The 13,576-nt window shown below is 37.0% G+C and overlaps 1 protein-coding gene across 6 annotated transcripts in view; it reads left to right on the forward strand.

The window, feature by feature from the left end:
- MYO6 (myosin VI) overlaps positions 1 to 13,576 on the forward strand; it is a 104,894-nt gene that overhangs the window by 69,159 nt on the left and 22,159 nt on the right. For 4 of the 6 annotated variants that reach the window (XM_048297393.1, XM_048297390.1, XM_048297391.1 and 1 more), the window contains 8 exons: positions 135 to 230; positions 2,239 to 2,412; positions 6,057 to 6,095; positions 7,021 to 7,114; positions 8,594 to 8,724; positions 8,840 to 8,917; positions 9,837 to 9,966; positions 10,956 to 11,046. In XM_048297393.1, coding sequence (XP_048153350.1) covers positions 135 to 230; positions 2,239 to 2,412; positions 6,057 to 6,095; positions 7,021 to 7,114; positions 8,594 to 8,724; positions 8,840 to 8,917; positions 9,837 to 9,966; positions 10,956 to 11,046 — 833 coding nt within the window. Of the gene's footprint in view, positions 1 to 134; positions 231 to 2,238; positions 2,413 to 2,985; positions 3,138 to 6,056; positions 6,096 to 7,020; positions 7,115 to 8,593; positions 8,725 to 8,839; positions 8,918 to 9,836; positions 9,967 to 10,955; positions 11,047 to 13,576 lie in introns of those variants that run through there. The other 2 variants (XM_048297395.1, XM_048297394.1) reach the window with 2 other exon arrangements.

The following is a 13,576-nucleotide window of genomic DNA, read 5'->3' on the forward strand; positions in this document are numbered from 1 at the left end:
ATCACACTTGTACTTACAGGAAATATGATTTTTTACACCTAGTGTTTCTGGCAGATCATGGTGGTGTTCTAAGGAAAAACTATTTCTTAGTTTCCATTGTAATACTTCTTTGTAATTAAACTTCTTAATTCCAGATTCCTAGAAAGTCTAAATTGGCTGTTCACAGAAATATCAGAGATGATGAAGGCTTTATTATCCGACACTTTGCAGGAGCAGTATGCTACGAGACGGTAATTTTACCTATGGAACACTATTTTTATTGTGTTTTGTAGAACATTTATATTGTTTCAGCGTATATAGCTTAAATGACAAAATTTCCTTTGATTAGAAAAGAAGTTCAAAAGTTGATGAGTCTTAACTTTGAAACAAAATTTTTGAGTATTTGACAGTTCCTTTTAACTTTTCAGGTTACAGCCAGTTTTAGTGTCATATGTTTTGTTGTAAACGTTTGTTTCAAATCTATAGGTAATGGTGTCAATATTATATGTATTGTTTCACAATCTACTGCAAATCTTGCATCAAAAGGTGTTTAAATCCCGGGGAGCAAAATAAATGATGTGAAATAAAAGTATTGTTAGACTGAAGAGTACCTCTTTGGAAGCATGATTATCCTTGTACACAGTCCCTGTCATACTTTGTATTTTCCATTTCTACTGGCAATGGATTCATTTGTGTAAAAATACAAAATACCTGAAATTGCTACCCTCAAAATACGTTCCAGATTCTTGTGCTTTTTTGACTATTACTTATTGTACAAAAACATTGTAGGACCTGAAGCCAGTATCTAGACCATCAATTTTCAAAAACAAGAGTTTAAAATAAAATGAAGATCCATAAAGGTTTGTTATTCTGGTCTGTATAAGTCCAGCATGTATGAAGGAAGCTACTTCCAAAGTTGGGGTTTTTTTGTCAATTGAAAAAATTTACTTGAAGGGTTTGTCTTCATTTACTTCAAAATACTCCCAATAATAATAATAATTGCTATGCTGTTTTGAAATTGATGCGTTCTGTAGGTCATTTTACAAATAAGGTAGGTGAAGGTGTTACCTGCATGATTTTTCTGAGGTTGCTCAGAGTAGATACCAAAATAATAAATGAAATTGGAATTCCAGTAAAATTGGAGCCAATTTTTATTTGTTCCAGGTGCTCTATTTTTAACTGTGTACCTCATCATGATACACTAATAATGCCTTAAAGTGTCTTCAGGAGCAGACAAGACAGATTTGATCACATAAACTCTGCTGTCAGAGCTAATCAGATCTATGAGGTCCAGAAACTGTTAATATGCTTGACTTATCCTCTCCCTCAGAGGGACTTTCTGAGCTTGGGCCTTAAAACTTTTGGACAACAGCTGCCTTGTAGTACTTCCATTATTTGGTTGGTGTTTTTTTCCCTCACTGCACTTCTGGCAGTTCTCAGAGTCTGATTTGGGGTGAGGACATGTATTTGCCTGCATCCATATTCCTGTCTTGTCTCTTCATGGCTGAAGTAACCTTTGCAGGCCTGTGTTTTTGCTTTGATTCTTATCACCATTAAGGCCCTTTTATGGGATATCTGGCAAATTGGCATTTTCTTCAAAGTAGTCTTGGCCTCTTCTGTTCATTAATACCAAAGTCTCTATTAAGTTGCACCAAAAGCTCTTGAGGATTTTATTAATGTGAAATTGGATACTGGTGTATTGATCTCCAAGTTTCAATGGAATGTGTTGTTCCTAAGTTCTCAAAGTTAGTGATCCAATTCAAATAAACCAGATATATAAAGTTTGTAGGAAGGGACAATATGTTTTATTAAATCAAGTATCCATAAATGGTCATAGTACTACTAAAATAACCTGTTTTCATTTCATTTTCCAAACTGTGTAAATGTACCAATTAAAGTATGCATGTTAATTCCCATTTCACAACCGATCTTAAGTGTATTACAAGCAGTGAGGAATTAAGCTTCTCCGAATTCCCAGGTGCTGATGATATGCTGAGTGCTGGAAATGGAAGGCACCAAACCTTTCTTCGGTTTCATAATTCCAACAACACCCTTCAAATTTAAGAATGTCTTTTCTCTCTGGCATTTTGTGTATCCACTTGAAAAGTTGTTTGAAATAATATATGAATATTTGCCCCACATGTTCTTGCTGATTTTTGAATTAAGTATGTAACTTAGTTTCCTTTAGTTTTCTCATTAGACTAAAGTAACTTGGACAGTAAAACAAATGTGATTTTATCTCTTGGGTTGTCTTTTCAGATGCAATTTGTGGAAAAAAACAATGATGCTTTGCATATGTCCCTTCAATCTCTTATATGTGAATCCAAGGACAAGTTTGTTCGACAGTTGTTTGAAGCTAGCACTAACAACAACAAGGATCCCAAACAAAAAGCTGGGAAACTCAGTTTCATCAGCGTGGGAAACAAATTCAAGGTAACACTGTATAGCAAAGAGTCTTATCTTCTTGAAACCTATGCCAGTTTTAAGTTACTTGAAGTAAGTAGAATGTAAGGTTGGGAGAACTAGCAGTACCTTGAGATTCAGAAGAAAATTTGATTAAATAGATGGTTTTCTTCTGTTGAATTATAAGAAACTGTTATATTCAATCTACATAGTTTTGACAGAAATGCATAGCAATCTTTCACAATAGTCCTTACAGAGATTATACAGTGATTTTTAAGTCAGAATTTTGCAAAGCCACATGGAAGTCCTTATTCAAAAGGTTTTGAGATTTAAATTTGGATTCTGTGGACTTTAGGAAGTTCTAGAGTGACAAAATGTGTTCTTCCATCCTATTATAATTGTGCCTTCTAGAAGATGTATTGATTCACTGCAGTTGGCCGAACTCTCAAAATTCAATACCTAACCTAACCACTGTTTTTCCTTTTCTGAAATATATACATAGTCATGGCTTACACAGGAAGATATTCATTGTGCTGAATGTTTCCTTTCTCAATACCTAAATCTGATGCTTCTCATTTTCTCCTTTCTTCTGATGTCATAAAGCTGACCTTCAAACCTTGTCTTCTGCAAATGTTTTCTGCATCCTTTTCTCATTCAGCAGTTTTATTTTAGCTGGACTATTCCAGCTCAGGATGGCTAGAAAGAGAACAATAGGGGAATTAAGAGAGGAAAAGCAGGCACATCGTGGGCTGCAGGTAAATTTTTCAATCTCATGGATTTACAGTTGGTAGAGCTGCAGCAATTTCAGCAGGAGCTCTTTTCAACACGTTTGGGCCAGATCCAATGAAGGATTTGTATGCCTTCAGGTCAAGTGCTGAAACAGTTTTGGTGTGCTACCTTACCTAGGGCAACCAAAAAGTCACCTCATGTTCCCAGCTGGACTCTTTACACAGTCCCTGGGGAACACAGGTGTTTCAGATAATCCAAAGGCCTTCATGTAGAGTGAGACACTACCAGTAGCAGAAGAGTGTTTCTGCATTTCTGCTCTGTATTAAGGTTAAGTACTGAATCAGGATTGCAAGATAAATTCCTTCTTGCATAATCATATCTTGTGGCTATCATTTGGAACTGTTTTCTAAAGATGCAGGGGCTGAAGAACAGGAAGGATATGGTAGCAGCACTCTTGCTTTTTATAGCAATAGTATTCTGCTTCAGGTCTATACTGTATTCAGTGTTCTATGGCTATTTTATTCCTGTAGTGAGTGCCAAGTTATTGGTCAGTCTGACAAAGGGTGTTCTTGTTACACCCTTCTGGAGTTGTTTGGTTAGGTAGCCAGAAATAAAATTTTAATGGGGCCAGGAAGAGTAGGAGACGGAGCCTGACTTGTAAGGTAGTGGTTTTGGCATTTAACTGGGAATTGGGCAGACTGCTCTCTTGAGTTTTGCTCTGATGATTCTTTTTAACTCCTCCCTATTCTGTAGTGGTTGTTGAATTAAACTGTAGCAATTGGTTTAATATAAAATACATGATCATCAGGTAGACTGAAAAATTGCATACAGGTAAGCCATGGCCTGAGGAAACCTTGCAGCCATGAGTCTGCTGTAAGTGAAGCTAGGATCCACAATTTTTTAGATGACATCAACTGGGGGATCTTTTGAGATAGTTTCCACTTCCTTCCATCTGAATTTTCAATTTCTCTTGAGTTTAGCACCCCATGTTCAGGTGATACGGACTTGTGCATTATACCACTGTCCAAGGAGAGGTGAATTAGAAGGGAGGCATTTTTAAAGTTAAGCAGCAATGGAGTGGGGAACTTTTTGGGATTTCCCTTTGAACTTCGGTGTTCACCCCTCCACCTAGAACAATTAATGTCCTCTTTGGATCTGGCCCATCAATCTATAATTCTTTCAATGTTTTCAAGTTTAATGGCATTTGAATGTATGTGTTACTTCCAATAATTCATTTAGTGTTACCTTCCCAGACACAGCATGTGATGCTGATGAACACTAATAGCCTTGAAAATTTCACTTCAGATGACATCAAAATAAGGTCTTTTATCTTACTAGATATTTCATCTCTTTAAGAATAAGAATTCTTAGTACATTAATTTGTAAGTCAGTTTTCTGAACTACTGAAATTAGAAATTCTTTTAATTATATCAATTATTAGATGATGTTGCAGGGACTTCTATTTATGAAATCCTTCACACATCCCTTCCTTATAACTAATTAAAATTAATTGTCATAAATCAGTTGAGAAAATAATGATTAATCATCAGATCTCTTCAAGATTATTTGAAATGATTTTACTGTATGCTAATGATGACTTAAATTGTGACAACTCAAAGAGCAGCTGTTTTAGCGATATGCTTTACTCATATACACATTTTGTTGGAGAAACTCACCTGACAATAGCTCTGGCTTATTTCTTGTCAAATCACAGAGTATAAGGAAGGGGTATTTTTCCTCAAGCAGAAATGTATTTTGTTGATGGAAATTAGTCTGTCCCGTGCAAACTTAAGTGTTTTGAATTTAAGAAAACATAAGTGTTATGATCAAGCTGAAATATAAAGAGTATGTGTAAGCGAGAACTGAGCAGGAGGTTATTAGTGTTTGTCATGCTTCTTGTGGCACTATTTCTAACCATATCCATGTTAAGTTGAAAAATCCCAAACCAATTTTATCTACCAGAAGGACAACTGGCAGCTGTAGGTGATGCACACTACCCATACAAATCTTGTTTCTTGGATTCAAGGTAATGGAAAGATCTGGCTAAAAAAAATTAGTCAAAAGTCAGATCCTTTGAATTTTGGTTCCAGTGCTGAAAATGAATATATTAGGACATACTGAATTTTGTATTGCTGCAGTCTGTATGCTTCAAGCTTGCTAATAAACTATAAAGGCTGGCCCAGCAGTAATCTATGTGGCAAAACAGACACATCTCTAAAGTAAAAATATTGCCATTTTCCTGATGTGGTTTTGGAATATTTTAGGTCCCTACCAATTACTTCCAATAGCAATTCTAATTTGTTTTCTCTGATAGCCTTAAGTCTCTGGTTATCCTGAAGACTTGATTCCAAATAATATTGCAGTCTTTCCTCATCACAGTACATTTAAATGCAACCTCAGTAAGTGTAATTTTAAAATTGTAGTTTTTTTGTCATCAATAGAGAATTAAAAAAAGTTGGAAGCTTGGAAATAAAAATACATCATTGCAGATAAATGTTGACTTAGCTTCAAAAAAACCCACTAGAAAACCCTGAGAATATATTTTCTGTGTTAATTATTTAACATACAAATAATGCTTGTTATAGAGTAAATTTGGGATTTCACGATTTTTCAGTGGTTTTTTTTTAAATGATTGCTGATTGGTCTCAGTTTTTTTAATAATTTTATTGCATAGTCATTATTTTTTATTTCTCCAAAGGGACGTGCATGTTTTTTTGATAACTGTGTTGTAGTAAGTGACCAGTCCATGCAGTATTGTACAATTAAATACAATCAATTTCCTCAGGGCCATTCATGCACACTTGCATGATTTCATTAATGTTTGGTTTATCAGTTCTGTCTCACTAACAATGAACATGCATGCAGTAATGCTGTACCTCTATTTGGTGTGTATATTTCTGTACTTGCCATGGTAAGGCTCTTGAAATACCTGTTTTCTTTTACAGACTCAGTTAAATTTGCTTCTTGAGAAGCTTCACAGTACTGTAAGTATATATACAGATGTGGGTTCACAGTTTTCTGATGTAAGGCAAAATAGATTATCTCAATATTATGGCTTGCAATAAATGTAATTAGTAATTGCTTTGGAATTTGCAGCTACATGGCACTTTGGGACCATCTTGCTGTGCATGTGATGGTTATTGAGTTACTTGAAAAAGGAAAACCCACCACCTTCAAAAAAGTTGTAGAATGAAAGTTAAACAATTTGAATAAGCAATATGAAATCTGTCTGTGCTGCAATCTCCTTTTGTGTCACTTTTACTTCTTTCTGTGCATTGGTTATCATTGATGACTAATTTGCAGAAAATTTAGAAATACTACTTAGAAGTAATTTATTTAAGAAGTAATTTATCATTAATTACTGTTTCCAAATTCCACAAAGCCATTAAAAATACATTTTTTCATTTTGCTTTTTTGATAGGCTGTAAATGCACAGATGGTCAAAGAACCTGAGCCCTGTAATGAGCATTTGTTCGCTGATGTGAACTGTAGAAGACTGAGGCACTTTAGTGCTGTGACTGTAGAATATAATGAGGGTAGTAGAATCTAGAGTCATAAATCATAGATTGTATACATGTTAAGGAGAATAGTTGAGTGAAAATTCAACAAAATTGAGGATCCAATTAATAGCTTGAGCATTGATATCAGTTATATCAAGACCAAGGTTACAGTGCAGAACTGATATACGAGAGAAAAAAGAATGGGGCTGTGACTTGATTGTCTTTAAGGCCCTTTCCAGCCCTTTAACATTCTATGATTCTATGATAATGTCAGCCTTTCTCTTTTAGAATACTATTATTTTGTATCTTCCCCCCCTCCCTCCCCCCCCCCCAAGTCTGAAATCATTATGTGCTATTTTAGGAGTTCTAAAAATGTGTAGATTTTGCTAACTTCTTGCTTTGGTCGTAGGGGTCCAGCTTTATTCGCTGTATCAAACCTAATCTGAAGATGACAAGTCACCATTTTGAAGGAGGACAGATCCTCTCTCAGCTTCAATGTTCAGGTAATGTATGCCTCTGGTATTTTTCCCTCTGTTTTTTACTTTGGGGAATATATATTAACCTAAATTTGAAATACGTGGGATGAAAGCAGTATTTCCTTGCTTGAACTGTTTTCTAGAAGATAGGTGATTTATGCCTTATGAACAGCTATTTAGATTTTTAGTAACTTTCTATTTTAGTCAATAGAACCCTAGAAATAATTCATTTGAACTGCCATTAGGCCTCTTCTTCACAAGAAGAGTTGATGCAGTTTTCGTCAACTGTGTTTTTATTATACTGAGAGGTCAGACATCAGGTGCGTATGTAAGAAGCTATGTAGCCATTTTTGGGTACATACATTTAGATTTCCTGACCTGGAGCTGAATCCATCTCTTTGTTGTTGCCTGTTGCACTGTTAATAGGGCACCAGTTCAGTCTGGGACAGTGGAATTTTAAATTTCTCTGGCAGTTGAAGTGTTAGAAACTTGTGTGCATTTAGAGGCAGTCAGTGTTAGCTGAGGTATCTAATAATTGAAGCACTCCAGTGTTCTTTGGTTTTATAGATACTATGATAGCCTTTAATCATACTGGTTTACTTTCTCAAAAGTTTATTTATATCACTACTAACTGAACATCCAACATGGACACAATGCTGCATCTTCATTATTCTTGAAATGTTAGATGCTTTCCAAATTTACAGCTTTATTTGCTCATGCCCCACTGAACTTTTTGAAAAACAAAGACTTAGTATGAACAAATTAAATTTCTGTTGAAAGCAAATATGCAAAAGATTAAGTTTTAAGACAGCAAACACAAGTTAAGGGCTAACTTGAAAACTTACTTGCAGCCTTGCTTGATAGGCTTATGTAAAGTGGCGGGTAAAAACTGGTATGGCTTATGCTACTGAAGCAATTTGAATCTTACTGACTGTGTCTGGGCTTCACTGGTGTCCTAGTTGCAGCCAAAATGTCGTAACATTATTCAGGACATTAAAGTTACATCTTAGCAGCTGATACCTTGTATTTCAAGTACACTAAATCTTCTAGCGCTGCATATGTATTTGATGTTGCATCTGCACCATGTCTCACAAATACCGTTCACATGATTAAAATAAAAACCTGGTTGGGCATTATTTGGTGGTTTGGGGTTTGGGTTTCTTTTCTTCCCTTTAAAAATGAACATTTCGAATGTGCTGAAAAACAAAAAAAAAATTTAGAGGGAAATATTAGGAAAATGTCCTATGCACGATTGAGTGTTACTTACCTCTCAAGTAGGGAGAAAACTATCGGTTCTTCTCATGTGTTCAGTATTAACTTTTTGTGGCTGATCACATCATCAAAAAATGCTTGAGGTTTGATCAAGTCCTAGCTGGACTTTGTGGTTTAGTCACTGAACAACGTCTTTGAGTCTTATGTCATAAACTAACTGGTTATCACAGAATTCACTGCTTAATTTGTGTGTTACTGATCCCAGCTTTTGTACATGTGTCTCTGTGAATTTAGGGATGGTGTCAGTTCTGGATTTGATGCAAGGTGGTTTCCCGTCACGAGCTTCATTTCATGAACTATATAATATGTACAAGAAGTACTTGCCTGAAAAATTGGCTCGACTGGACCCTAGGCTTTTTTGCAAAGTAAGAAAGAAATTAATTCTTCTGTATCATCCAGGAGAGAAAATGTATTGTAGCATTGGTTTTTGTGTTTTTCGAAGGAGGCAGAATATAATCCTTTCTGTTTTCTGTGTTTCAGGCCCTATTTAAAGCCCTGGGACTGAATGAAAATGATTACAAATTCGGTCTAACCAAGGTGTTTTTTAGACCCGGCAAGGTAATCTTTTTCTTGGAGTTCATGATTATGAATCTTAGAATAATTTCAGTTTGAAAGGACCTTTGAAGGTGACATTGTTTAACATATTGATAACAGTGTGGCCAACCTAAATAAGGTTGCCCAGGATTTTTGTAAATAATTTTGTTCATTTTCTTGGAAAAAAGCACAGTATTAGTACCGATACAATTGGTTTTATAGTCTTGTTGCTGATGCTACAGTATTTCTAAAGCAATGCTTGTATTCCAAGAATTATGTTGACTTTTAAAAAGAGGAAGTCAGAGCCAAGAAGAAATATTTTCTAGTAAAATCTGTTTATACCTGAAATCTTTCTGTGATTTTAAGCATTGCTGCTGCTATTCAGAGAAAGGAGATGAAGTAGAGAGCTATTGTGATGAGAAAGGAAAATTATTGTAATCCCAGAAGAATATTCTTCCTATCATATAATTACTGAAAACAGAAGTGCAGGATTTTCAGAAAATGTTGCCTTCAGTGAGAACCTTATACAAAGGTTAAAAATTGAGACGCGCTTTCAGCTTTTATTTTTTTCCACAGATATATAATTAGATGTGTCTTGAAGTTGTGGAAGGCCAGAGTTCATTTCCAGGATGTAGAAAAACAATTGATTTAAAAAAATTTTGGCAAGAAATAGTTTTGGTGATTAGTAAATGTTTATATTATTCAAAATGCCAAGTGTTGGACATCCATAAAACAAACAAAAAATCTGCAGTTGTCATTTCTGTTATCATTAAACGATAAAGTGTAAAAAAATGTACCTGCTCACTTTAATTGAAAACTGATATAATAACATACAGTTTACATAAAAAATATTTTAACATTTTAACTCAGCATGATCTTAAATAATAATGTCTAACACTCTCTGTCCTCCTAATATGTAAAACTTGTTTTAATTATTATTTAGTTTGCAGAGTTTGATCAGATAATGAAGTCTGATCCGGATCACTTAGCAGAGCTGGTTAAACGAGTGAATCGCTGGCTTATCTGCAGTCGTTGGAAAAAAGTTCAATGGTGTTCTCTCTCGGTGATTAAATGTATGTATTTTATGTTTTATTAAATCAAAATGTTTGTTAAAAATACAGCAAAGCAATTATTATCACCTTGAAATGTGGCCAAGGACATGTATAGCAGATGGTTACATACTGAAATCTGAGTAATTGATTTCAAGGTTGGTGAGATTTTTTTTTTTGTGCTGTGTGTTAGGTACATAAGGAGGGGTTACAGCAGAGGTTTTACAAAATGGGCATTATGGGCCAGCACTAGTCTCCTGTGTCCAGGCTGCCTGGGTGCTTACTGGTCCTGGCTGATCCCATGCCCATAACTAACCAGCTATCACAGGTCTTGCCCGGAAGAGACTTCAGCATCAGCAGGAGAGAGTAGTTCCACTCGTAGCTGGCAACATGGAATCATTTAGTTCTGGGAAGTGCCTGCCCAAAGGTTGTCATATTCAGACAGAAACTGCATGTTTGAAAGTACTGACATAAATTACAGGGCAAACAGCTCCACTCCAGGAATTACTGCTCATCAGCAATTAAGTCCCTGTTGCTGTTGATACGCAGTTTCTAAGTGCTTGGCCTGCCCAGTTTATAGAGTCATAGAATGGTGTGGGTTGGAAGAGACCTTAATGATCATCTGGTTCCAACCCCTGCTGCCGTGGACAAAGACACCTCCCACTAGACCAGGTTGCTCAGTGCCCTATCCAACCTGGTCTTGAAGTTTACTGTGCAGAGTAGGAGTAAGATGGTGTGGAATAGAGACTGGCACTTGTGGTGTTTCAGTAAAGGTAGAGATGGGGTCTGCACATGTTTCATTGTTCCTGTTGGTTTTGGGTGGGAGTCTCTATACCTGGCCCAAGATTGTGAATTCTGCTGTTCTGTGTCTTAAGTGTTGTGGTTCCAATATAGAACAAGCTCTTAAGCATATGTAGTCTGCATACAGTTTTGAGACATCAAATGTGTGAGGAAGATAGAAGTTGTGTTAGACTGTATAAAACATTAAGACCCTATCCTCTGTGTGTTTACAGTGAAAAATAAGATAAAATATCGAGCCAGTGCCTGCATTAAAATACAAAAGACTATTCGAATGTGGCTTTGCAAGAGAAAGCACAAACCACGGTAAGAAGATATTCCTTGGTTGAAGAAAATGTGTTTTAAATAGTATTTTCTTGGGACTGTAAGAAGATGATATTTACTTCACTTAATATAACTGAAATCATAGAATGATGCTAAGTACAATTGAAGGAGGCTGAGAGGTTCCGTGTTCCTTCGCTCTTTCCCAAGGATGAATAGACTAAATCTGAACCTTTCCTAAGAGATGTTTCTTTAGCTCTTTGTTCATAAAATTGTTCAGCGACAGCCTTGTTTTTAGAAATCCTTTATTAAGACTGTCTAACTTAATTTAAGCTCATTAATTTTTGCCCTTTACCCATTGTCGTGGTTTGACGCTGGCTAAGCACCAGGCACCCACGAAAAACCCATCTACTTATTTTCCTCTGCTATAGCTGAGCAGAGGAGGGGGAACTGAAAACTTCATTTTCATGAGTTGAGATAAGGATTATTGAAGAAAAAAACTTTAAGGCAAAACAAGTTCAAAACTTAAATAGTATAGAGAAGATTTATTATTAACAGAATTAAAAGTATAAAGGGTAATGAGAACTAAAGCAAACCTTCAGAACACCTTTCTTTCCCAGTCTCTCCCTCTTTCCACCGACCACGCAAGGAAACAAAACATGGGGTTTTGGTCAGTATTTCACTTCTTATTTCACTTTGCTTAAGCAAAGAGTTTTACTTCACTTATTTCACTTTGCTTAAGCAAAGAGTTTCTTCTGCTGTGCCGTGGGATCCTTCCCACGGGAGATAGTTCTCTGCAAACTTTCCTAGTGTGGTTTTTACTTCCACAAGCAGCAGTCCCGCCCGAACCTGCTGCAGCGTGAGTCCCTCCCACAGGCCAAGCAGTCTTCCCAGAACTGCCTAGCAGGGCTCACTTTAGTTCATGGGGTTTAGTCTTTTAAGGATGAGCTGTTCTAGTTCGGAAGCGAAGGCTCTCTTCCTCTAGCTCTAAAAGCAAGGGTCATCTCTCTCTGTTTGAGTTCCTCACTAGATTACAGCTTTTCAGTATCCATGCGCTCCAGCGTGAGTACTCTTCCTCACGGGCTGCACGTGGATCTCTGCACCCCCCTGTGCTCCTCATGAATTACAGGGAAACAGTTTGTTGTATTATAGTCCTCACCACGGCTTGCAGGAGAATCTCAGCTCCGACGCTTGGAGCAGTTCTTCCCTCTGCTTTTCTTTCACTGACCTCGGTGCCACCATGTTGGTTCTCCTCACATGTCCTCACTTTTCCTTTTTCCCCTGACTTGGAAGAAAGTTGGTGTCTGCAAGTTTCAGTTGAGAGGTTGATCTTGTCTGGGCTCCGCATCAGGGAATTGCTCTCCATGGCTCTCGCTGCTGGCAATGTGGTCCCTGCCGGTACCACATGGGTGGCTCCAGCCTCAGGAGGGCTATGCCCACATGATCCCAGCCTTGGGAAGGACCCGGCTGCATGGCCCCTGGTGGCCCCCTCCGGGATGGGCCACAGCAGCCCCCGCTGGGATGGGTCCCTGCTGCCACTTCACCACCCCCTGGGAGAAGAAGAGAGAGAACTTCCTGCCATTTTTCCTTTCTTAAATATGTCATCACAGAGGCATTACCAGCTTCTCTAATTGGGCTGGTAACCTGCCCATCATCAGAGCCTTCAGCGATTGCCTCTGTGCTGGACGTAGAAGTTTGGAGCAGCTTCTCTCCTGCCCCCACCAAAAACCAGGCTGTGTTAAACCAACACACGCATTCACATCTTCCTTTATAGGCTCCCTTCCATTGTGTTCTGTCTGTCTTGTCTCCTCTTGGAATTAATTTCATTAGCTGGTTGCAGGGAATACTGATGGAAAAACTACTTCAGTCATTAAGCTCTGCTGACACCTCTATGTTCTTTGACAGAGATGCAATTCTGTTCTAGTAGCGGGCTTCTTATAAAGTGTTTTATTTTATATCCTTTGAGAATTTTATTTCATTTTGAATCTTGGCATTTCTAGCATTTCCTTTATTTTTGAGCTATATGGTGCTCAACTTTAATTATTTGATTTAGTTTCTACTTTTGTATTTTGATTTTGTGAATCCCAGTTCAGTGATTTCTGTTTAGAAAGAAGACTGTCTGCAGAGTTGTAACTTCTGTGTGGGACCTTCAATAGCAGGTCTTAAAAAAACTCCTGAGTTTTCCTGAACTCTTCCCCAGCCTTGTTTTCTCGCTCCTTTGGGGTGTAATGACTGTGTTCCCTGCTATGTAGTTAAGTTTTATCTGATTCTTTCCATTATTGCTCTTTGAATAAGTGGCACTACACTACTACCTTTATCCCCTCCAGTTAAAATCTTCTAGTGGATGCTAATGATTTATTATTGTGAAAAAAACCAAAAAACCGACCCCAATTAATTCTCAAAATAAAAATGCATTTTTCCATTTTGAGTCACTGCTTATTAGTATTAGAACTGTTTGGAAAAGGCTCCATTACTTAGTTACTTGGTGTGATAATGTTTGAATTTCAAAAAAGAGGGTGAGTTTTGTCAGAAGGCATAACTTGTCTTCCCTGCTACCTTTTTTATATCAGTGATT

The sequence above is a fragment of the Corvus hawaiiensis genome, chromosome 3 (assembly GCF_020740725.1).
Source record: "Corvus hawaiiensis isolate bCorHaw1 chromosome 3, bCorHaw1.pri.cur, whole genome shotgun sequence".
Taxonomy (NCBI): Eukaryota; Metazoa; Chordata; class Aves; order Passeriformes; family Corvidae; genus Corvus; species Corvus hawaiiensis.